Source organism: Athene cunicularia (genome assembly GCF_003259725.1).
Source record: "Athene cunicularia isolate RWA chromosome 4 unlocalized genomic scaffold, athCun1 chr4_part1, whole genome shotgun sequence".
Classification (NCBI taxonomy): domain Eukaryota; kingdom Metazoa; phylum Chordata; class Aves; order Strigiformes; family Strigidae; genus Athene; species Athene cunicularia.
This window is the reverse complement of record NW_020799098.1, coordinates 28,129,322-28,155,278: the sequence shown is the minus strand read 5'-3', so window position 1 is coordinate 28,155,278 and position 25,957 is coordinate 28,129,322. Positions and strand designations below refer to the sequence as shown.

At 35.0% G+C, this 25,957-nt stretch overlaps 1 protein-coding gene across 15 annotated transcripts in view; it reads left to right on the top strand.

Moving 5' to 3' along the window:
• FRYL (FRY like transcription coactivator) overlaps positions 1–25,957 on the top strand; it is a 168,898-nt gene that overhangs the window by 84,668 nt on the left and 58,273 nt on the right. For 10 of the 15 annotated variants that reach the window (XM_026846615.1, XM_026846614.1, XM_026846603.1 and 7 more), the window contains 18 exons: positions 2,730–2,828; positions 4,168–4,269; positions 6,974–7,018; positions 10,238–10,341; positions 10,961–11,069; positions 12,033–12,119; positions 12,782–12,953; positions 13,644–13,776; positions 14,025–14,132; positions 15,408–15,645; positions 16,266–16,451; positions 16,549–16,635; positions 17,413–17,681; positions 18,135–18,330; positions 19,360–19,484; positions 22,250–22,307; positions 23,831–23,922; positions 25,525–25,697. In XM_026846615.1, the coding sequence (XP_026702416.1) occupies positions 2,730–2,828; positions 4,168–4,269; positions 6,974–7,018; positions 10,238–10,341; positions 10,961–11,069; positions 12,033–12,119; positions 12,782–12,953; positions 13,644–13,776; positions 14,025–14,132; positions 15,408–15,645; positions 16,266–16,451; positions 16,549–16,635; positions 17,413–17,681; positions 18,135–18,330; positions 19,360–19,484; positions 22,250–22,307; positions 23,831–23,922; positions 25,525–25,697 (2,383 nt within the window). The remainder of the gene's footprint in view (positions 1–2,729; positions 2,829–4,167; positions 4,270–6,973; positions 7,019–10,237; positions 10,342–10,960; positions 11,070–12,032; positions 12,120–12,781; positions 12,954–13,643; positions 13,777–14,024; positions 14,133–15,407; positions 15,646–16,265; positions 16,452–16,548; positions 16,636–17,412; positions 17,682–18,134; positions 18,331–19,359; positions 19,485–22,249; positions 22,308–23,830; positions 23,923–25,524; positions 25,698–25,957) is intronic. The other 5 variants (XM_026846616.1, XM_026846617.1, XM_026846611.1 and 2 more) reach the window with 1 other exon arrangement.

Genomic DNA, 25,957 nt, shown 5'->3' with positions numbered 1-25,957 from the left:
AATTTCCTTAGTTTAATATTTGTTCAATATTTAATATTTAATGGCTTAATATTTATTCAAGAGTCCCACTGACTTTATTAGCCAAAACCTGTTAAGATTTTCTAGAATAAACCGAGATATGTAACATTTTTACAGTCTGATAGAGAGAGTATGAACTCCTATGTAAGAAGAAAGAACGTAGGTTTTGGCTAATTAAATAAAAATTGTTTGTACAGGTGTGTTCACTAGATGTAATCCTTCAAGTGGAAGAACAGTCAGTCATTTCCTGTATGTGTTTTAAATCTAAAGCCAGAAGTTTTACTCAGCAGCCATAAACAAGGAAAACACCTTGATGTCATCACAGTGTTGGATGTATAGTGCCTGTAACTGTGAGAATGCTTTTGGTCAGGACAGGTTCTCCCCCATCCTCTCAGGCCGCTTTGCTCGGTTGTGTAAAGCTTGGTCCACAGGTCAATGAGAAGTTATGGCAGCTGAGTATATTTTGAGTTGACCATTTACCACAAGCTCAAAAAGTTTATTGTAGTAGATGGATACTTGCTGTAACTGTTGTCTAAACTAATAGTTGTATTAGTAAATGTTAGACCACAGTGCGTTCAACACACTGGCCCGAAAAATGGCAGGTCATGGCTCCATGTTATGACCAGTTATCAGGGCATATATTGCTATATATATGGAGAACTGGGACTTGTAGATCCTGTTTTGTAGAATGGAATCTACAAAGACTAGCATGCCAGGTGGGGATTGTAAGGAATCTTGAAGGAAAAGAAAGATAAATCTCTCTGAAGTCTGTGTCCTCTTTCAAGTGGTCTTGCCCTGAGCCATGGGGAAATGCTTCTGTCCCTTCATTGGTCTCAACCTTTGAATTTTTTAAAAAAGAATTTTAGAAAGGAGACAATCTTTCTTCTTAAGGCATGACGACAAAGAGGTGGTGTCAATAGTAGCTGTTTATTGACCAAAGTCTTGATCTTACCTGGTCAGACTTACTGTATTCTTCTAGAGAAGTATTTCTTGTCAGGTTAAAAAGTGAACGCATTTGTTGTTTTGAACTCCATAGTTGCATAGTAGTTGAAGTAGGGGTGCATAGTGAAAGCACTTAGCATTTAGGCTAATACTGATATTAGTTTGCAAAATCATACTTCAAATATAGTGAAAACTGCATGTACAGTAATGAGGCTGAAGCAGCATTTGGGAATTGGGACTATCCGGTGGTAACTGCGGAGGCACTCTCACTGCCTGTAAAGAACGTGTGTGTTTTGTGGATCACTTCCTACAAACATATCCTGAAGCAGCACTTTAAATGCTTGGTGAGGGAGGCTTGATCTTTCCTTCTGACTCATTGAGTCTCTAATCACTTCATATAAATGGAGCTTCTTGAATAAAAGGGGAGAGCCCTATCCCAGATTGAGATGCAGTTGAGAGGGTTAGTCATTTTCTTGGAAGATGTGAAATGCAAGTTTGAATCTTCTTGAAGAGCTGAAGGAACTGAAACTAGATTTTCTGTAACTTGGTTATAGAAAATTGTTTAAGTGAGGAAGCTCTTGGGTTTTTGCATTGTGATTTCTATACTGTCATTAGTCATTCAGGCATTTTAAAAAAATAGGACCTGGTTTGGACCCTGGAGGTATGATGGATGACAACATATTTTACAGCAGGGAAGTTAAGGCTGATCTATAAGCCTAAGATTATATCCCAAAGCAACAGTGTGGTTCTGGCAACAACTAATTTCTTATGTGGAGCTAGCAGGCTACTGATCAATTTATAGCTTAAGAATAGCAAAACATAAATAACTGGGCGTATGTGGAAAATTATTTTAAAACATAAGTACTATCTCAGTTTGTTCTTTTTGGATTTGTATATGTTACAGAGATGTTACACACTCGTTTTTATGCTTCCCCATGTTTTCAGAGTGTTCTTAGCAAGGTGGACGTGATGTATCTTTTAATAACTTTGAATAATAAAAACTATCAGAAATTATAGGGAAATTATGAGTATAGAGGATCTCTTCCAGGAAATCCAAGCTCCTCTCCAACACCCACCCCTCAATTTGATAAATAAAGCAGAAACACAGTACAAAACAGCAGGTTGAGAATAACATTTAAATGGATCATCACAGGTATCCAGAGAGAAGCCTAAGAGACTTGCAGAGGTTTTTATAAAGCAGGTAGCTGCCTAGTTTGTGGAAGGACAAAGTGGGTAAAAGAGGTGTAGGGCTCCATATATCTGTTTCACTAATTCTGAAAGCTGAACAGACAACTTACATAGTTGATGGGCTAGTAATCCTGTGTGTCATCTCCTAAATTTTCAGAACTGGAGTATGTAAAAAAAGGGGGGAGCATTGAAGAGGGCAACAGTGAAAAAGTTATAGATTATAAGCATTATTTCATATATTTTTAAAAATATTAAGAGTTTCACTGTAGCTTTTGTTTGTTGGTGTCTTAATATTTTTTCTTCTTTAAGTATAGAATGCAGTCCACATTCTTAAAATAGTGGGGTTTTAATGGATTTTGGGTTTGTTTTGTTGGGCTTTTGGCTTTTTTTAACTGTATTGTTGTAGTGTATGACCTGATTTCTTATGCTTCTGTTTATATTTCAGATAAATGCACTCAAATACTTACCTAATGTGAGATTTAATTTTTGAATGTTCTTGCATTCATGGACATCTTAATGTATATTTAAATTGCCTTATGTATAAACTTTTAAATCCATTTATGTGTGTATTTTTTTAATAGGCTGTTAAAAATGAAGTGAATGTGCCATGTTTGAAAAATTTTGTGGAGATGCTTTATCAGACTACCTTTGAATTGAGTTCAAGAAAGAAGCATTCGCTGGTATTTTAAAGAAATATTTCAACTTCTCCATTTTGCTTATCTTAGACTTTTAAGCTAGTACATTATATGACAAAAAGCTAACAGCTGTGTTAATTTAAATCAACTCCTCAATTCAAGTATAATTAAATTCATGCTGTGTATGTGCATTTGCTCTAATTTTCATTTGTTTCTTTGTGCAAGATATGTGCTCTGTTAGCTCGCTTGTGAGATTGTCTTGAAGTTAATGCTTGTTTTTGATTATTTTAGTGGGTTTTAGCACAGAGTTCTTTAATCTAATGTCTCTTTTAAAAAGAACTTGCATTCAGGGAGCCTGTGTATTTAAATTATGTTTAATTAAAAGATGGTAGTGTCAGACAAGACTTTTCTAGCAAAATAGCAGCCTCTTAATAGCCTGTTTTCTCCTCTCCTCATCCACTTTGTGTTTTTTTCCTAGTATTTTTTATTACCTCTTTCAGATATAAATATCTGTGGGGTTTTTTTCCCTAAGACTGCATCTTAGCAAGGATTTAAATAATTTACTAATGCAGTATTTGGTAATTCTTGATGACCATGGCAGCCATGGTATTCTGAGCATATAAAGCATATGTCATTGTACATGGTTAAACTCCTTGTGTAAGACTAACATAAAGTGGTTGATGTTAGTATTCACAATGTCGTTTTATTTATGAAGTCAGAAACATTGTTACATCAAGATTACAATTTACCTATTCATCTTCATTCTTTAATTTTGCTCCATAACAAGATAATTGCAGTCAGATTTTTTATTTGTCACAGTTATGTATTCTGTTCAAGTATGTGATGTTTAAACAAATCTTATGTTACTAAAGCAAAGCAAAGTCATGCTAGTCTCCATATTCACAGACTTTATGAAATCATACTTAATTCCTTACTAAAAGTAGATCTTGAGTAGAAGTAACATTTTTGACAACTTAGTCTGTCTCGGTTTTTACTGAGTTGATGATGTTTTTCCTAAATATTCTTCTTAGACACAGTTCCCTCTCCCAGCATGTGGGATGAACTGAATCATGTGGTTGCAGGGGAAGAGTGAACATTGTATGAAGGGTGAGATCTGCTCTTGGTCTTTGAGATCAGGCCTTGCTAGTAGATGAATTTCACCATGGTCCCACTGCCCTGGTCTTACAGCTCTTACAGCACTTAGGTTATATCCCGGACACCATTCCTGGCACGCATGTCCTAGTGCAGGGGAAAGGCTGCTATGCAATGCTAAAACTGCAGGACTGAGAGACGAGAACTGACTATGTGTCTCATTCACAATGTACAAGACTTGGGAGGTGTGCAAAGAAAAATTTGATCAATTCTTTTTCCCCCCTACTCGTAGGCTTTGTATCCATTGATCACCTGCCTGTTGTGTGTCAGTCAGAAACAGTTTTTTTTAAATAACTGGCACGTTTTCCTGCAGAACTGTTTGTCACATCTAAAGGTAAGAATCCTTTCAAATTCAGGAACTGTTGCAAATCAATAGCATTTATTCAGATATGTTCTTAGCATTCTTGTGCCAAATTAAAAGATGAATATTTGGCTGTTTAAAAGGACACTGTGAAATATATTTTTTTTTAATTAAATGTCTTAAGTCTCCACTAATATTAAACTTAGTAGTAAGTTTTGTGATGCTGTATAATGCTAGAAATAGATGGGGCCCCCTTCGGGACTGTTAGTTTTATTGAGTAAAATCTGCAGAAGTATAGTATAGTAAATGCAAAATTTCTCTCTCTTGTTCACTTATTGAAGGAATAGAAAATGAATTGGGAGTCCAGAAAAGAGATATCTACAGGCCGTGATGTATATTTTCCTAATAAAAATTACAGTGTCTCTTTAACTCATGGCTTCAGTTGATAATAGCATTGTAAACATGAGTCGGTTGATAAAGAGATCAAGATACTTAGAAAGTAGGGATTTGTTTTAGTGACTTACTTGTAGCATTAGTTGTTGTACATGTTCTTTTCCTTAATTTTGATTAGCATAGTTCATGATTTTGCCTAATGTATTGGTCTTGATAATTTTAATAAATTCTTTGATCCATCTTCACAATATTCATTCTGGTTAGGTATGAGTGACAATTCCAGAGCTTATTAGTAACATACGTAAACCAGCATGAAGTGGAAAGGAAACAGGTTTAGCTGCTTGGATTGTTTTTTAAGGGTCATTTTGTTTTCATGACATCTTTCACACTTTTCTGTTGCTTGTTGGGGTTTTGTATATTTTTCATCTAACATTGCAGTTCTTTTGCAATATTTGTCTTAATTTTTGTTTTGTTGTTTTTTGCTTATGGAGGCTGCTTTTGTTTTTAAAGCTTTTAAAAAAATTCTTACAATCTAGGAGTTGTATTTTTCTGGCATAATGTCCATTGCTGATAATGGATGTATTAAAACCATAAATGCCAATGAGTTTAACTGGTAGTTGCTGAGCATGCATTTTATATTTCACTTAGTTTTGTTAACCACTAACAGCTTAACACATTTACTGTAAGGCTCTATTCAGCAGAAATTCTACACAGGAATTTCTGCAATTCAGAATTTGTAGTGTTACGATGCTGTGCCATCAGTGAGTAATTTTAGGATATTTTATGGCTCGGTTTAATTTGGCCCACCAAATGCTATATTGTTTTTTTGGGTGCCTACCTTGTTCAGAAACTTTGTTGAGTTTAATCTTGAAAAAATACACCCCCACCGTCCTCATGTGTCTTATGAATTAATGTGTTGCTTTGTTTCTGAAGCTAATTAAATGCATGCACTCTGTAGTAAGTAATCTCATTAATTTATAAATCTGAACTTCACAGCAGTTTAATCTTTTAGATTTCCCCTTCCCCATTTTATTTCCTGATTTCTTAATGACCAAAATTATTTTATTTTCAATTACCTTAATACATAAAACGCAATAAGAATTCAAAATCCGTCATCCCTAGTGTCATTGTTGTTTAATAAAGTAATCTTGAGAGTAATTTTGAGAGTAACTGGAAGAGTACCAAAAAAGGTTCATCCACCCTTGCTGTATTAATTAAAATTAACAAATTTATGATTGAAATAACAAGACTTAAACTCTGTCATAGAGATATTCTGTGAAGAGTACACTCCCATTAACAAGTTGTCAAGAGGTAATGTAGGTCATGGATTCATGGTGCTCACTTTATTCCTTGGTGACTGCCCAGTGCAAACTTTTAACCTAGCAATGAACACCATTGGTTACACTTTGGTGACAGAAATAAGCAATTTCCCTTTCACCATGCTGTGAAAGTTCACATCTTCGCAGTTGCTCCAGAGTACCTGATGCATAGTGCATTCATACCCTACCTTACCCTGTAGTATTTTGGTGCTATGCTGTACTTGATAATGCTCCTCAGAGTGCTCTGAATCCTAATCCAGTACTAGAAATATTTATTCCCCTTGTAAACTCTTTGTACTGGATTTCAGTGCACATTACCTTTGGTTATCCTGAAAGCAGGCTTATTGTATGGGAAAACCATCCCAGGCTTTCTTGAAAGGTGGAAGTCTAGGGATGTGAACTGATGCAAATAGCAGATAACTGAGTTGTAGGAGTCAGTTTAGACCAGGAGTGCACCAAAGGATGTTTCTTTATATGTGTACAGCTGGCCTTGTCCCACAAAGCGGTTGCTTCAACATTGAGCCCAGCAGGGCATTTCTTTACACGCTGTTCTGTAGGCAAAATCCTGAATTTGTTCAGCAGACAATAACACTGGGTCAGTATTGTAAAATATTTTGCTTACTTTTTTGACCAGTATTTAGATTGACTAATTCTAGCAGGTTTGTCAAGAAATCTGATAGATTCTTGGATAAAGCTGAGTTGTTGTGGTATCCTTACCACCTCTCTGGAGAGAGGACGAGGCATTTAAGAAAGCTGCTGAAATAGGAGAAAAGTGTCATTTTGCACCACTGTTGGTGAAAAAAATTATATTTTTTCTTCACAGTTTAACCTTAGTGTCTGTTACCACAAAACCCTGAAAGTTGGAGGAGCGTTTTCTGTCACTATAGCAAAATCTGTATTTCTACTGAATAGAGTCCTTACTAGACAGCTATCTCTTGGTTTTGTGCTTTTTTTTTCATCTAACATGCATGTGCCTTCCATTCTCATGTTTGTTATGTTTTGCTGTCTCACATTGCTTTATTTAGATGCCATCTAACAACAGTATCAGAAAACAAATAGAAACACTGCAGGTGAGTTAATATGTTGTTGTAACTCAGTGAAACGTTGCTTTGTCTCATGTAAATACTTTGTTTTGGTTTTATGTTAATTGTTGTATTTTGTGCTTTCCTTTCTTTGCAAAATTGCAGGTAGTACTGTTAAGAAGCAGCAGGACTAAGAATAGCTAATGTTTCAAAGATCTTTTTTCTTGCCAGGGAGTAAAGGAGAAAGATTAGAAAATTATCTAATACCAGCTTTTGTTTGGGGGGTAAAAATGTGGCTTTGTGAGATTGAGTATCAAGATTACAGCTGTTTTCCCTGAACAGTGGTTGCATGTTTCCACTGGAAGTAAACTACCTATTCAGTTGTATGTTTTTATCTGTTAATTCATTCCAAGAAGTGTCTTGCATGCGAGCAAACTTGAAAACCTTTTTCACAGTAAAAAAATATGAAACTGATTTACTGTAACAACTTGCAGTGCACTAACTTGAAAGACTTTTACACTGTTGGTTTTGCAGGTTTTAAAAAGTAGAAATTGTTTTAGTTCAGAACAGAAGAAAAGTTTAACGTCAGTATTAAAAAGTACTTTCTTCAGTAAGTGACTACATTTGACTAACATGGAAAAAATATGCTATTTTGTTTCTTGCCTTCATTGAGATATGTTTTGTTGACTCATTTCAATGTGTCATGTATGACCACTGTAGATTTGCTCTTACTTTTTTGGGTTTGTAACACAGATACAGTTCTTGGCAGCGTATTCCATAGTCTGCTGATAAAATTTATGTTGAAAGTTTTAGGATTTTAAACAAAACTGTGTTTGGAAAAAATGACAGGTAGAATGCTTTAAAAGCTGACAGGCATCAGCTAAAAAGACTGAAATTCAACCAGGTTGGTGAATTACATAGCCATACATACTGTATTCTAGTTGCAGTAATCTCAAAGAGAAAAGGAAGTACTGACATATTAATACCAAGTATACAAGAAGTATGCCATAAAATAGACACAAAAAGCCATTTTATTCTAGCATATTTATTTAGTTCCTAGTCATAGGAAGAGATAATGAAAATTTTCAATGATTAAGAAATTAGAAGTACTGTATTTATTTTATTTTGTAACCCATATTTAAAGGTGAATGCCTCGTTATACATTTTTTTTTTTAAACAAAAAAGCAAGCTTTGTCATAACTAATCAGAAGTAGCTGTATTGGATGATAAACCTCCTAACGAATGAAATGTTGTTTAACACATTATAAAATATCTGCTAGCTATGCCATTATTTGAATAGATGATTTAAAGCCAGTAGTAAATATTTGGTTTTCTTTTGGACCTATAAATTAAACTCCCCTTTGGAATATCAGAAATAAGAAAATTGAAACATTACTCAATTCTAGATGTCCCATTTCAGAAAGACTTTGATAATGCATGTACCAGTGAATTCACCAGCCTACTTTGAACATCAAGAACTGTTAGCCTGTAGATTAAATATGATGAGCAATAATATGGTTTACTGCTGTTGATTAAAATCGAAACACTCACAGTTTCGCCTTCTTGTACAATTATTAGTGTTTGTTTCTTCCTCATAGAAGCATTGTTGGTAAATTAACTGGACAGTGGGACAGTTATCTGTCTGAATACTAAGCAGGGACAGATGTAACTTTTTACTGGTTAGATTTTGTCTGGATCACCTTCCAAAATTTACCCACTGCCTAGTTGCAGATGTGCTAATTCAGAGGTGATGGTAGGAACACATTTATGAGTGTGAAGGGAGGATAGAACAGCATTATCACTGATATAGACGGGTTAAGTTATTCCCTCTAAATATTCGGATAAATGTGTGTTATTTGTGAATTACCACTTTTGCCTTTGATTTTGTGGTAGGCTTTTAGCCTTTCTTAAAGTGAGCTGCTGCCAAAATCAATAGTCCTGACCCCCCAGTGTTAAAGCGATCCAAATTATTTTCCTGTGTATAGTCTATCACACAGATATGGCCATAAAATTATTTGGATAAATTTACTGGTGTGAATTGGACTTTCTTACTGCTAGAGTCAATGCAAAGGGAGAAGTGAGACTGAGGAGGGAACCAAGGATGAGACCATCACTTTTCCAACAGTGTTGTCTTAGATCCACTTACACCTCTTGTGAAATTGCACTCCACTTGTCCCGAGAGGACATAGTAGTCTGCTATTCTGACTCATTGGTTTGTGGTAGAGGCCACAAAATGTGAAATTAGTTAGGCTCAAGACATTATATAGGTATGTCTTGAAACAGAGGGACATGACTAGAGATGGGGAAAGGTGTGGTTTGGAGGTTCTGTTGTTGTTTTTTGTTGGTTTTGTTTAGGTTTGGTGGGGTTTTTTTGTTGTTTTTAATTGAGAGAATGTCTGAAAAGACAACTGGGAATCGTTTAATTCTGTTCATAAATTCATAGTTATGGGCAATTCCAAGATTTTCTCTGGGCACTTCAAAATAATAAGTACACCAAGCGTTGGAAAAGGGTTTGCTGGAGTTAGTATGAAGAATGTTAGTTACTTACTGTTTTTTACACACTTTAAGAGCTAGGAGTAGCAAAGCTAGACTCCTAATAGCATCTTTAAGACCCCAAAAAATTTTTTTCATACAGTGAATAAACTGATTTATGCCACAAGATTTTATATTAATTCAGGAAAAAGCTAGCTTAGTTTTTACAATAAAAATCCATTGGGAGTAACCACTAATACAGCCCACAGGAAATGACTATGTTGGGTGAAGCCTGGAGTGCTTACCCACAGATGATCCTTGTGTGCCTGCCCTGTTTTGCATTCTTCTGCACCTGCTACTGTCTGCTGTCATAAACTGAATGATGGACTTTGTGCCTGATCCAAAGCAGCTATTCCAATGTTTTAGACAAACTATAAGTCGATTTGCTATAAAGTAGGTATTCATTACCAATGGCTTTCTGAGAAAAGTTCTTGGAAGCAATATACTCTTGGTGTTCATCTCAAGAGGAATATCTGCTTTCTAGTTATTCCTTTGCTCTCAGACTGAAAGATGTGTAAAATAGTCTGGAATTACTAGTTAAATATTCAGGTAGTATTGGAAATATGCACTATAGGGTTGTTTTTATGAAAACATTAAAAGCTTGTATTCATTATTAAACACATCAGTTTTCATTGTTAAAAAATTGAAAGCATTCTTAAAAGTCAAAAGAGTAATAATAGAATTTTCTGAGTGTCTCATATGCAACAGTAACTGTATTTTTCATTTATTTTACAGAATAAAGATCCCAAAATGTCCCGAGTTGCACTGGAATCTTTGTATAGGTTATTGTGGGTTTATGTTATTAGAATAAAATGTGAAAGCAACACTGTAACTCAGAGGTAAGTCCATTATGCAGAGGATTTTAAACTATTGATTGGTGGGGTTTTTTTTCTTCTAGTGATTTCAGAAGAGATCTTGAAACCAGCTCGGGGATGGTCTAGTCAGGTAAACAGGGGAACAAAGACTTCGTCTTAATAGAGAAAACCAAAAGAAAGAACTTGATTACTTTGATGAAGAGAAACAATAGAGACTACATTTGTCTTTGCAGGGATAGAAGAGGACAAAGAGATAAGCAGCAGGATATTTATTAATGTTGAAAGGCACTAACGGTACTAGAACAAATAGGGTATGAAGTGGCCATCACAAAGTATGGGCTAGAAATTAAAAGGTTTTCTATATAAATTAACATCATGAGTATTTGGAAGTGTCATTTGGATTTTGCTCTTCCTCCTGACTGTTACTAAGTAGTTTAAAGCAGGATCTTGGTCACTTTATAAATGAACCCATGATACTGTTGCCTGTGACAGCAGAGCGCTGTACTTCTGTAGTTGGTCCTACCGGTCCCAAGCTTCTGTATTATTTAGTAGTATCCCTCCCACACTCTTGTGGATTTGAACTGTAACATCTATGCTATTTTAAAAAGGTTTTTTATTTCTTTTTGTTTCTAAATTCTTGTAGCCGTCTCATGAGCATTGTATCAGCACTTTTTCCAAAAGGATCACGTAGTGTGGTCCCACGAGACACACCTCTGAATATATTTGTGAAGATTATTCAGTTCATTGCTCAGGTAAGAATACATCTATGCAGAGCTAAAAGAATAGGGTGAACATTAATGGAAGAAATGTAAATTTAAGGTTAGTTTTTGAAATATTTATGCTTAATTAATGGTCTTAGATCTTGAATAGAATTTCCCCAAATACATAAAATAAATTACTAATTCTGTTTCTACCAGTGGCAAAATTATTTTACTTAAACTTCAGAAACTGTTATGGATGAATATTATGATGGTTAATATTTACATTTATGTTGCACTGTTGTGGATGTGTGTGTGTGTGTGTGTGTGTGTATATATATATATATATATAAAAATACAGTAATATAATTAGCATATCCATTATAACATTTTTATAAGGGACAACACATTCAAACAATAGTATCCACTTAATTTAGCCTGGAGACTGGCCTCTGTAGACAGAGGAAATATGCAATGCATGCAGTAGTATGTATTTAGTATTGCATTATGTGCTTCTGTTGTCATAATATCAAAATGCAGGATATGATCTCACAAGCTAAACTCTCATTTATCTATAACCTTATAGATTAGAGATGTGTTTTTCTGTCTTAGATGTCTGTGCTTCAGCTTCCAAAATTATTTCCTTCTAATCACACTGGGATGAAGCAGGACACACAACCCTTCACTGTTTATATTTGTTTCCTAGGGCTCTTCTTTTTATCACTAATTTTTTGTTATCTAAAACAGTTTAGCTCATTTGTAGAAATGTGTTCGACCTGAGCAGAATTGTCTGGGAATTTATTCAACCGTATCAGGGGAAGAGCTGTGTTGAATTGTACTATATTTTAAAAAGAACATTAAGTTATAAGAATAAATTGGGACAAAGGAACATTTTTCGATATTTTTTTTTTTTTTTAATTTTAAGACATCATATCCAGCACCTTTGCAAAGCTAAGAAATTAAACTATGCATATTAACAGAAAAGAGATAATCATATTGAACTGTTTTCCTTTATAGGAACGTTTGGATTTTGCAATGAAAGAAATAATATTTGATCTTCTTAGTGTTGGAAAATCACCTAAAACCTTCACTATTAATCCAGAGGTAAAAAAAGCTTGTTTACATGTAGCGAGAACAGAGCACTGGGGGATATTTTTGGGGGAAAGTGATTAACTGTTTTTGAGCCAGAGTGAAAACTAGTTAGTGAATATCTATCTGAAGGGGTGTTCTTCTAAAAGTGAAGTAGCAGTTGTATTCGTGCACAATTGCTGTTTCATTTCTGGTGAGTAAGCTAGCACCAGTACTACAGTTTAGACTAATTTCAACAACAATTTCAGTAAGTATGTGTGATTTTTTGTTACAGTAGCACTGTAAAGCCTTTTTTCAGGGAAGTTGTACCTAGCTTTTACGGTTCAAGACCCCATTTAACAGATGAGATGTTTAAGCAATGTCTGTCTTCAGTATGGCATTCTCAAGATTCATATTAAGTCCTTCAGTGCTCTGTACTATGAAATATTTGGTATATTAGCCTGTGCCAAGTCAGCTAACTAGAATCAGAGCTGTGGGGTTACACTAAAGCTTTAAACTTTATTCTTGTTATTTTCATTACCCTAATAGGTAACATTTAAATAATGCCTGTCCTGCTGGAACCGTGCTGATGTCTGTTTGAAAGAGAAGAAAAATACAATGCTTGTTTTGCCTCATTGTGTTACTTCAACGTTACAATTTCTTCTGTTTTCTCTTTCTTCCCCTTTTTACTGTTGAAGAGGATGAATATCGGCCTTAGAGTCTTTCTTGTCATAGCAGATAGCTTGCAGCAGAAAGATGGTGAACCACCAATGCCAACAACAGGAGTTGTTCTTCCCTCAGGAAATACTCTGCGTGTGAAGAAAATTTTTCTTAATAAAACGCTGACAGATGAGGAAGCAAAACTTATAGGTATGTTGTATTTGTTTGTAAGTTGGCATTCCAAAATGTGCATATATGTTCTTAATTATTCTCGAGTAGTACTTTTGTGTAACTTTAATTCTGTATTTATTTTGTTAGTGAGAATCTAATGATAGTCTGTTTTAACAGAATGGCTTTGATTCTTTAGAGAGATTTGCTAGACAGTATTGATCTTCTGGTGTTCGAGACTGAATTAATGACTTTTTTTGAAGTGTTTTGCACTGCTGAATTAGCACAAAGAAGCATGGCAGTTTTTTTTCCCTTGATGTCACTAGAAAGTCCCAAATGTCCCACTTCCCACAGCTGAAGTGGAGTAAGACAGTTTTGATCCCTCTGACGTATTGATCTTCTGCAGATGAGGTAGTCATCACTAAAGGGCTGATTCAACACGTAAAATTTAAACTAGAACTAAAATGCTTGGAACTAAGAAGATGAAAAAGCAAATAACGGTTGTTTCCTTGTTTACTTTCTTTCTGAGGGAAACTTCTACTTTCATATAATACCTCCTACTACTCATTTAACATGCATTTCTTTTGACATTTAAAATGTGTATTTCATGTCATCTTTTGTACAAGAAGAAATTTGTCCTAAGTTGAATAAATGGCAAATATTTTAATAAAAAAATGTGAAAGTTAAATGAGAACAAATGAAAGAGGTGATGGGAACTCTTTGGCTTTGCAGGTATGTCCATATACTACCCTCAAGTCAGAAAAGCTCTAGATAGCATTCTTAGGCATCTGGACAAAGAAGTTGGAAGACCCATGTGCATGACTAGTGTACAGATGTCCAATAAAGAACCTGAAGACATGATTACGTATGTAATGAATTAAAATATTTTTACTGTCACAGTTACATCATACTGTTTTTATGCTGTAATGTTGCAGATGCCTTCATTAATGAATTACAACAATTGGTTTTTTACTTGACTATTAAATGAACACTAATTTCATTAATGATAAAAAATTTTGTTAGCTCCTTAGTTTTGACATGAAATTGTAAATATTTGTGGTGTACTGAAGTAAATTTTCATGTTGTTTTGTTGATTATAAACTGTTTTTCTAGGGGTGAGAGAAAACCTAAGATAGATTTGTTCAGAACTTGTATTGCTGCTATCCCAAGACTGATTCCAGATGGCATGAGCAGAACTGACCTCATTGAATTGCTTGCAAGGTAAGGGAAATGAAATTCTTAGTGGATGTTCCTTTTCAAATGCTGTGTGTATAAGAATTTGTAAGTGCACTAGGTTAGGTGGTGTGAGTCCACTGCATACAGAATCTATTATTCCTCTTCCTGCCTACCTCCTGCAGTTGGTCAAGTGTTACTGGCCGGGTAGCAGGAGGTAAATTTATCCTGGAGATCTTGCACTTATTTTTAGAGAATTTTTTTTTTTAAAAGAATGTTGCTTTGTTTTTTAATTGTATCTTGTCTTTTTATTAATATTGGCATGTTCTCTCCCCCCACACTCTTTTCTTTCTCCTCCTATCGCTAATACTGTAAATTATCAGAAAGGCATTCTTGTTTGAGCAAGATGTGAGACAGGCACTTACAGGAAAGAATTTTTCTTATTCTCTACTAAACCTGCTTCCTTTTCCCATTTTTTTTTATCCAACACTACCCATATTCTTCCATGACAATTTCATTTGAATGTGCCTTATCAATACTGATAGTAGTAAACTGAGCATTCAGTGAGAATATGTAGTTGTATATGCAAACAGTCTCTATGTATTGTTAGATTGATAAACCTTCCTCTTATAATATTTTGATTTTTAATACAAGAAGGGTCATGGTGCAGAAATACAGGATAGCTTTTAGCTTTGAAATTATGAGTTCATTTGAATATGTATTGAGTTACATATATTAAAAAGTTAGTAATAATGTGGGAGAATAACTTTTTCTAGCACTTTTTCTTCATTATCAAAAATCACATAAAAGGCATGAAATATTAAATAATAATACAGTACTGCATAAGTTTCTTCTATCATAGTGGGCTCAGACATATTTTAAGTATATATGCAAAGGGTTTTTTTGCAAGTTTTTTTCTCATATCCAAAGTAAAGCTAATTTATCTGCAAAATATGCTGCGAATGTGTTCTTTTAAATTTTAATTTGAAGAAAATAACCTGTACATCACAGAGTGCCTGGCTACTGAGCTCTAAGGTGGTTGCTCAGATGCATGCAAAGATGTGCCTGTATGAAAGACTTGACCATCTCTCTTGAAAAATATTTTTTTATACTAAGCTTTATGAAGTTTTGCATTATTTTGCTATAGTAATAGCACCTTCTAGTAGTCAATTTCAGATGTGTGCAGTGCAGAAAATGCATCTCCATGGAAATGTTCTACACTGTATAGTAAAGAAGGAAGAGTTAACACCAAAGTTCAGTTTGTAAGGGCTGGTTAAGTGTATGCCAATATAGGGTGATGATACTGGTATTTTTTCTAAACAGGCTGACAATTCATATGGATGAAGAACTTCGTGCCTTGGCTTTCAATACTCTCCAAGCATTAATGCTTGATTTTCCAGATTGGCGGGAAGATGTTCTTTCAGGATTTGTGTATTTTATTGTGCGTGAAGTGACTGATGTCCACCCAACACTTCTTGACAATGCAGTAAAAATGTTAGTGCAGCTCATAAATCAGTGGAAACAAGCAGCCCAAATGCACAATAAAAACCAAGATTCTCAGGTATTTCTATATAAGGTCCTTTGATGTTAAAACATTGTTTGAATCTACATACGATTTTATTAGTAGACTTTATTGGTTGAGTAATAAAACTTAATTTCTTACAGTGCTTGAAGATTTTTTAGACCTATTATTTTAAATCTGAATTGCGAAAAGCCCCCACACTTTAAATATTACCTAAATTCTAATTCATAAGGCTACATTTTCGCTTACACCAAAAGTCATCATGTGTAACTGGAAATATATTAAGTAGGAGTGGTTAAACAGTAGAACTAGTAAAAAGCACCATTTTTACTGGCAAACAGAGAGGGTTCAAATAATTTAATTTTCTACGATACATAATGGTATTACTTATTTTTAATTTTGCCCTCACTTCATCATTCTGATGAGAAAGTGAAATAAGAAAGACTTTCTTGTGATGCATATTTGGACTGAATTCAGAGAGATACAAAAAAACCAAAGTAGGTGATATTATGCCATTCTCATAATGCAAAATTTGACTAGTAGCCAAACAAGATCTAAATACCTTATGATTAATTCTGCCATCACCAGTAATGGAACTGTAGCTTGGTTGTGTTTTACTTTTTTCTTAATTTGCTTGACTTCTGCAATCTTTTCCTTAGCATGGTGTATCCAATGGGGCTGCCCATACCCTTCCTCTGGAGAGGACCCTTTATTCCAGTGTATTTCATGTGGTAGAAGGCTTTGCTTTGGTCATCCTTTGCAGCACCAGACCTGCCACCAGGAGATTAGCTGTCAGTGTTCTCAGAGAAATAAGGGCCTTGTTCACACTTCTAGAAATTTCTAAGGTAAGAGCTGAGGACCCATTCTTATGACTGTTTAATTAAACTACTTTTGTTTTTACTTCCTTTAAGCTTTTTCTGATTTGCGTTTTGTCTTCTGTAGAGTGATGATGAGTTGGCTATAGATGTAATGGACAGACTAAGTGCTACTATCCTGGAGAGTTTCATACATCTCACTGGGGCTGACCAGGTAGGAGAGTTTTTATGTTGTTGGATGTAAGATGAGGTAATTCTGCAAAATTGTCCCAAAGAAATTATATCTATTTTAAATGATAGTGTCACTGTGTTCATGCTATTCTTTATCAGCAATTTACCACTTCAAAAACAAACAACAAACCCAACCGAACAAAAAATACACCTCAAAACCTTGAGGAATGTTGTGAGGCTAACACCACCATTGTATGATTTGTGATCAATTGTGTGTCATGATCACCATATACACACAGACGGCTATGTCTATATCTGTTTTTTCTCATTTTCTTGTAGATTAAAATTTCTTTGAAGCATAGACCACCCCCTAACAGTCAATGTGTCCTTCATCCATGATGAAAGCTATAGTAACTGTCAACGAATAGCAGCTGAATTTCATATTTATATATTTAGCATTAACTCTTTTAAGTATCAAGGAAAAGCTCTTCTGATTTTAGGTATAGGAGACAAGTTGGGATTCAGTAATAAGGCTTTTAGAGTCCAGAATCTTGTGGAAGTATTAAGTCATCATGAGTGAAAGGACTTTTTTCTAGAATTTACTATTTCCTAATATCCAGTTTCTCCCCAAACAGTATGTTTATATAGCTGTCCACATTAGGAATTTCTGTAAAGACTCCATAAATCAAGCAATGTGTTTTATCTGTTCCAAATGTGGCTTTGACAGGGATAATTTATTAGATATTTAACAATGAAGAGACTGTTACTTCATATACATGGATATTAAATATTGTCTTGTTCTCTTTTTCTGTGCACACAGACTACTTTACTGTACTGTCCCAGTTCAATAGATTTACAAACTCTGGCTGACTGGAATTCTTCTCCAATCAGCCACCAGTTTGATGTGGTCAGTCCATCACATATATGGATATTTGCACATGTGACTCAAGGCCAAGATCCATGGATTATAAGCCTCTCAAGTTTTATGAAACAGGAAAATCTTCCAAAACACTGCCCAACAGCTGTAAGCTATGCTTGGACGTTTGCTTATACCAGACTCCAACTGCTGTCTCCACAAGTGGATATAAAGTAAGTTAATTTCTAAAGTAACTACAGTGTTATCATATTGAATATACTTTCCAGATTTATAATCATGTCATTTTGTTTCAGTGAGGAGACATTATTTATCATCCTATCATTATGGTTCAGTGAGGTGATGTATGGACTGTTAATATTTTCTCTAGGTTGAATTCAGCTTTATATAACAAAAAATTGAAGCAGTTCCATCTGGAGAAAAGCTATCTACTGTAAAAATTAACTTTGGCCATATTGTAGTTCAACAGATTTGAGTATAAAAGCATACATTATTGATGTACAGGTCTATTCTGAACAATTTATTCAGAGTTTACCATGTTAACAATTTTGGAAGCAATGGCGTATACATAATTGAAAACTAAATTCAATAATAAAAACAAGTGAGACCTGGTAAGCTTTATTTACTGTACTGAGGGTTGTTTGGTTTTTGTTTTGTTTTTTTTACAGCAGCCCTATCAATGCAAAAAAAGTGAATACTACTACAAGTAGTGACTCCTATATTGGGCTCTGGAGAAACTACCTGATTCTTTGCTGCAGTGCAGCATCTTCTTCAAACTCCTCCACCTCCACAGGCTCTGTGAGATGTTCCCCTCCCGAGACGCTGGCGTCTACTCCTGACAGTGGTTATAGCATTGATTCAAGAGTAGGTTCTTCTAATACTTACTGTAAATAAGTCTATGTGTTATTGGAAGTAGAGACACCTGAGGGTTATAATAACTGTCATGATTCTTCAAAACTCATGTTATTTGTCTGAAAACATTTGTCTTTCATTTCTTTACTATATAGTGTTTCAGTTCGCTTCTCCCAGTCCATGCTTTTTGCGCTTGTTTTTTATGGCAAAATCTAATCACATTATGAAAACATTAACCTGATTTCAAAGTCTTATCTAGTTGTAATGAGGAAATGTTTTGTTTACCATTAAGGGTTTGTTAGTTTTTTTTTCTGTCGGTAGGCTTCTCCAATTCTGAGCAAATAACCTCTCACTTCAGTAACTGAACCAGTGACCTTTCAGGCATGATGCAGTTTTTTTCCCAACCATGGACAGTTTTCTATCTGCCTTGCTTCATCTCACCTGCAGAGTTGGGTGTTTTTTTTTGTTTTTTGGGTTTCTTTTTTAGGGTTTGGGTTTTGTTTGGGGTTTTTTGTGGGGTTGGTTTTTTTTTTTGCTACTGTTTTGCTTCGTTTTGTTCTTTTCCTTTTTGGCTTGCTGTAGAAGGTACAGTAGAGGTGAAGATAACTCATGGACTATGCAGCATATTTTTGGCAGAAACAGCCTATTCCACTTGTTTGTTACCAAGATCCTTTCTCTAAATCTGAGAAACTATAGACTGAAATCCTTGTTCTCTTTGAGAGCTGCAATGGAGTCTAAGAAGTTGAACACCAGAAGTCTGCTTCCTCTCCCTAAGGAGGGCAGATACACCAAACATGTTTATCATATTGAGGCATTAATTGTCATCTGACAATGAAAATTCAATTATACAAGGAATGGAGAAGTAGTTAATACTACTTTACTATTTCAGAAAGTCTTTTTTCATGCCAAAGATCAAAAATTTAATTTTTATAATTTTAAGTCACTGATCAATGTGAGAAGACTGGAAAATTACAGCAGATGTTTTAATGTCACAACACCTGATTGGTAACTAATTCTGTTTTGTTCTGGTTTTCTTCTTAGATCATTGGCATTCCATCCCCTTCGTCCCTCTTTAAGCACATAGTTCCAATGATGCGCTCTGAGAGCATGGAAATTACAGAATCCCTTGTGCTGGGACTTGGCAGGACCAACCCAGGAGCTTTTAGGTAACTGTTGTGTTTTATCTGTTTTTATGCTAATTGATTAGAAAGGTGGGGAATCAGAGCTCAGGAAAAAAAGGTTTGCTTTAATTTTCTTTTAAGAATTAAAAAAGTTGTGAAAACTGATTACCGTTTTTTAGCATTTAGTGGTGTGATAAAGATTGTTAGAGGTTGTAATAATTTTACGTAGTGGTCATGTCTGCATAAAGAAAAAGAAGTTAATTGAATCAATAAACATTTGACTTGTATTGATATTAAAGGCTGCCCTTGTAGTGTGTGGACTATTAACATTTGAAATGTTAATTATGATCATGTTTGTAAGAGTTACTAAGCTCTCCTTATTGCTATTGCCAACAAACATGTTTCTGAGCTCTCTATGCCTGGGAGTTTTGTGATAACTGTATTCTAATAAAATATTTTTGGATCAAGTGGAATAAAATACTAGTTATAACTGTTTTCTGACTAGTGTTGAAGATTATGAGATTTGTGGTTCATCCCTCTCCCCCCCTTCTCTTTTTTTTTTTTTTCCTCTGAGTAAAGTTCCTGTAACTTCATAACTAATACACCTTTCTCATATGTTATACTGATGACAAGTCCATGTGGGTGGTTTGGATGCTGGTAACTGCAGAATTAAATCAGTGCCAAGTCACTTGTTCTGTAAATTTAATTTCAAACATCATGTGTAACATGTTTGTATTCAGTTCATAATCCAAAACTTTTGGTTACCCTATTGTAACAAATCTTTATATAAATGTTGAATTCAAAACAGACTATCTAGCCATTGTGGCATTCCTACCTCAAGTGAAATCTACTTTTCTTCAAAACCTAATGTACTGTACTGTCAATGTGTGTTACAAATTTGCTGAGATGAAAAGACAGCTCTATGCCAGGAAGCCATGAGTTTTAAAATGCATCTCTGTGCTACTGTCCTCAACTGATAATTGTCTTTATGGAGGATGGATAAAGAGCAAGAGCATCTGAGAGGAATAAAACTTTGTGGGAAGGCCAGTGCTTAGTATCAGATGTTCTCTAACAGCAGCCAACTTCTTACAGTGGGAAGTTATGAAGTTGTACCATGCAATAGCAACCAACTCTGCTTCTGGAGTTGAAACCAGGGATCACTAACAGTCTTGGTTTTGAGTGAGATGCTGCTTCTCTCCCATATTATGGCAGATGAGGAGCCAAGGATGTATTTGAAATCGTGTCCCATATTATGTGTCCCATATTATGGCAGATGAGGAGCCAAGGATGTATTTGAAATCGTAATGCCAAATTCTCAGTTAGAACGTTCTGGTTTATTCCTTTGACAATCTTCTAATTTTATATCGTATTTGATTTTACTCTCCTACCAGGAGTAAAACAAGACTTTGTCCCATGACCCTGAAGATGTACTGATTAGTTTAAATCATAACTCTAAAAGTCTAGTTCAGAAAGGATTGCACCAGAAATCCTTGTTTTTTAAATTCAAAGCAATTAATTCAGCAAACTTTCAAAAAAAAAAAAAATCTGATTCTCATCAGGCTTCTGATTCCTTTATTATGGATATTATATTTTGTTTCTGATGACCAGCTTTTTTTCTCTCTCTGATGTATGTACTTACACCAGATGCTAACTGTAGCCCAGCCTTCACCATTTCAGCTCTGCAGTGATTTTATTGTTTTGGTTTTTTAAGCACTGTTCCTCCCCACTTGGTATGTTCTACTCAGGATCTTTTTCATTATGGATTAAAGTCCACTTAAACTCGCTAGAATATTCTTTTTCTCTTGTTTAGGTGTCTCTTCCTCTCCATTGGAAGCTGACCCATTGTTATGTTTTAGTACAAAAAAAAAAGCTTCTTCCAAATTATTTTCTGTGTTTTCTATGTTTGAAAGAAAGTGTAAAACAATCCCTAACCATGCTTAAGTCTCTTGTAATTGAGCACACTGCAAAAGTTTGTGCAGCTTTCTGAACACCTGGACCCATTCTCTGAAGGATAACCTTTGAATGAGGTAGCAGAGTCAGTCATTTACCGTGAAAACTTGAAATAGTTTATGCTTTTGATATGTCTCAATTACAGCAGCACAGGAACTAGACAAATGTGTCACACTCCAACAGATCTAAAGTGGAGGTGGTAGTTAATATATTAACAAAATTAAAGTAAAGATTAATATTTTGTCTGCATAGATCCATGCTACTGATCTTCCCCTTTCCCTGTCCCCTTTTTAGACTCATAAGAGAGTCTTAGTTTGTCAGAAGGAACAGAGTAGTAATAAAGACTGTGGAGCTTCAGGACAAATAGGGAATGTAACCACAGCATCAAAGCATGTTGCTTTTCAGTTTTCACAGACACTAGTCTAATTTCTGTCAGACTTACTTGCCTTAAAGAAACAATCTTTATTAACAATAAATGCATCACGACAACTGAAAGAGCACTGTATAATAAGCTGCCAACATTTTTTTCCCTAATATTATCTATTTGCACCTTAAGGCTTTGTTAAACATTGAATATGAAAATAAACTAAAATAGTCTGTGATAGAAATATGCCATAATACTTGGCAAATGCAAATTTGGTGGTAATTATTGAGACATCCATTTGGTAGTCTGTCTTTAAATTAGGAAGATACCTTTCTATGAAACATCTCTAAATGCTGATTTAATTCAGAAAGCTACAAGTAAAGAAGGAAAACCTGGGAGTGTTTTAACATAACACTAGTTGCTGTGCAACAGCTTTCAATTGAGATGTTAATTTGATGATTGTTCTTATCCTTTTAATTATTTTATTTTAATTCAGGGAACTAATAGAAGAATTACATCCTATAATTAAGGAAGCACTTGAAAGAAGGCCAGAGGTAATTAGATATTTTTCACTATATTCACTACACAGTTTTAACTGTCCTCTCACAAATGGTAGTAAACAAATGTTATGTTCTTTAATTTCTGCACCTAAAAACTGTCAGTATACCAGATAAAAGGCAAGATACTACTTTTTTAAAATGATAGTGGGATGCTTACATTAAAGAGCTTTGTGTTTGTTTTGAGCTTTATATTATTCCTGTTCAGTGATGGAAAAGTAACTTTTTCCAAATTCTTTTAATTCTTTTTACCTAATCATAGTTTTACACAGTTGTTACTTTGTTTATATCATCAGTAGCATGCCCACAACTGTACCTAAGACATTGAATTGAGTTCTGCTGTCTACCAACTTTGTTAGTTTTGTTATTTTGTGTTTTGTTGGTTTTTTTTTTTCAAATGAAAAAGGTTGTAAGCTCACCTGACTGACTGCTCTGATTAAAAATTTTCTGATGGAGAGCATGTTTTACAGCAAAGTTTAGAAGCCTCAGTAGGTATTCATAGAAATAATGATCTCTGCAAACACAGACTAGGAGATGATTACTCAGTATTTTTTGTAGTAACTATCATATTCTTATTAGTAGTAAATTTGTAATTCAATACAGATGATGGGAAGGAACATCACCTCTGGTTACTGGGTTACAGTTGTTTTGTCAGTCTTGCATATGCAAATCATAGAATCACAGAATAGTTTGGGTTGGAAAGGACCTTTAAAAGGTCATCTAGTCCAGCGCCCCTGGTGTGAGCAGGGACACCTTCCACTAGACAATGTTGCTCAAATTCCCATCTAAACGGGCCTTGAATGTTTCCAGGGGCATCTACCACATCTCTAGGCAGCCTGTTCCAGTGGTTCACCACCATCATTGTAAAAAAATGTTCTTCTACCTAGTCTAAGTCTACCTTCTTTCAGTTTAAAATCATTACCTCTCATGCTATCACTACACTCCCTGATCAGGAGTCCCTCTCCATCTTTCCTATAGCCCCCTTTAAGTACTGGAAGGCCACTATAGGGTCTTCTTTGAGCCCAACTCTCTCAGCCTGTCCTCATAAGAGGGGTGCTTCAGCACCCTGATCATCTCTGTGGCCTTCTCTGGACCCTTTTGAGCAGTTCCACATCTTTCTTATGCTGGGGGCTCCTGAGGTGGATGCATTAATCCAGGTGGGGTCTCACAAGAGTGGAATAGAGGGGCAGAATCACCTCGTCAAAATATGTAAAAAGACTGGCATTTATAACTTCATTGGTTTATATGTTGTGCTTTGTAACAGGAGACTGATAAAAACCATTATTTTGATAATAAATGTAACAGCACACCTATATTTTGGAGTTGCAACAGGGAAAAACTTTATTCATTGTTTGGTTTATTAAAATTGCTAGTAATTTTGGTAACTTCTTTTAAAAGGTTGGCACCCCTGATAATTTGATGCCAGTTGTAGTACAGTTATAATAATGCTTTTACTTACCATGCTAGTTTTATACTTTTTCCTCTGCATCATTAAATTTTGTGTTTTCTTTGTTGAATAGAACATGAAACGGCGCAGGCGTCGAGATATTTTACGAGTACAATTAGTACGAATATTTGAACTGTTGGCAGATGCTGGTGTCATTAGTCACAGGTAGGGGCAGCACTGACAAGATGATGTTGTTCATGCTTCTGATTTAAGTCACTAGTATTCTTATGACCCAGTATAACAGGCGTGCAGAATTCTTAAGTGAGTTTTAGTATGCCAGTAAATAAATAGATGTGGTTTTATAAAACTGGGAATTTTGCTGACTTTCTAATCCCTCCCTTGCCCATGCTCTTTATCACTGTGATCTGTCTCTTATTTAAAATGCTGCTATTCCCCAGGACATTGCTTTGAACAGGCAGTATGTCTCGTTCCTTCTTGTTTGTGTGCGCTCAAACATACACCAGTTATGCAAATCAGAAAACACAAGTTAAAACTATTCTATAATCAGTCTAGAATTCTTCCTCACCTGGACCTCCTGATGCTTGTCAGTGTGTCCTGTGCAGAGAAGTCTGCTGCTGATTAATATTGGACCTTTTGCTTTCTGAGGGCAGAAGGTTAACCGGGTTGCATTTTTCCTTAGTTTGCCCTACTTGGTAGGGACACTTTGAAAGAAGACTTAAAATTCTGGCATATGTTCTATAGGTCTCTTCGAAATTTTTTTCTATGCAGATGGAATTGTGTTAGACCAAGTAGGCTAGGATATGGTTAGGTTAGCTCCTCCTATTCTGTTAGACAATGATACTTAAACATTTATTTGTAAACCTTAATACAATCAGTGTGAAATTCTCAATCTTTAAGCAATCTACTACATTATATTTGAGAATGTTGCCTCAGAAGCATTGCTAAAATGCCTTTCTTCCTTTCAGCATGCTGATTTTTCAGAGTGTGGCCATTAAAATCATACTCTTCCTTCTTATCTTTTAGGATACTCGCTGGTGTTTAATTAGCTTATGTAAAATATCTCGTAACCACAGTCTGCACCCTGGAACTTTGTCAGCTTTTCTCTCTGAGGCCAGACTGACTCTGTGGTGGAAGCGAGCAAGCAATTAAGGGCTACCATAAACCTCCTTATCTTGCCTTTGGTGTGCAAGGCATGCTCTTTAGTTGTCTTCCATACAAATGTGGAAAGATGGTGGAGGAAGCTGAGAGGAAAGGCAACACCCTTCTAACAATTGTTTTTCAAAGGAGGGCAGGTTTGAATCATGCAGTCTTTAATCTCCATGTTTAGTTTAGTACAGACATCTAGTCAGATGCTGAAGCAAGGAAGATGGGAAATAAAGATACAAAATGAATAAATTGCTTTCCTCTGCTAATAGTTCATAAACATCTTGACTAACTCCCCAAAATCCATATGTAATATTGATGTCTATAGTTAAGTAGTAGTAATTATTTTTTCTGGTTTACAATTTGAATGTTTGGGGTGGAGAGTGGCTTGTTTATTATTATTTTTAACACTTGTCCCCAGTGTAAGAGCTAATCCTGTGAAATGGTGGGTGACTTCTGGTGGTGAGTCTTGATATTAGTTTGCTTTCACTGGAGCGTCTTATTTAACACTAAAATAGAAGCTGGGTAAAGAAATAACTTTGAATTAAATATTTGCAGCGATGAGGTTGAAGGTTCTTTTTAAAGAAGAAAAAAAAAGTTGTTTTCAGAAATTGTTGTATGTATTTATCATACTATTTGATTTTTTTAAATTTTATTTTTAAGTGCAAGTGGTGGCCTTGATAATGAAACACATTCCCTCAACAACACTTTACTTGAGTATGTCGATTTAACAAGACAACTCTTAGAAGCAGAAAATGAAAAGGATTCTGATACTTTGAAAGATATTCGATGCCATTTTAGTGCCTTAGTGGCAAATATCATTCAGAATGTTCCAGGTATGTAAAAAACCTTTAATAACTTCTGATGACTATATTTAATATGCAGTACATTTAAAAAAACCAAAACCAACCAACCAAAATCTAAACAAAAATCCGCTTTTTCTCTGAAGCTTCAGAATACTTTCATAAAAATAATTGAAGCAACATGAGTTTTTAAGAGGGATTTTTGGTATCGTTCAGAAGCATGCAAGTATTTTTCTTACTCAACAAAAGTCTTGTTGGTTGACTGTGCATTTAAATTCTGTAGACTAATCTTG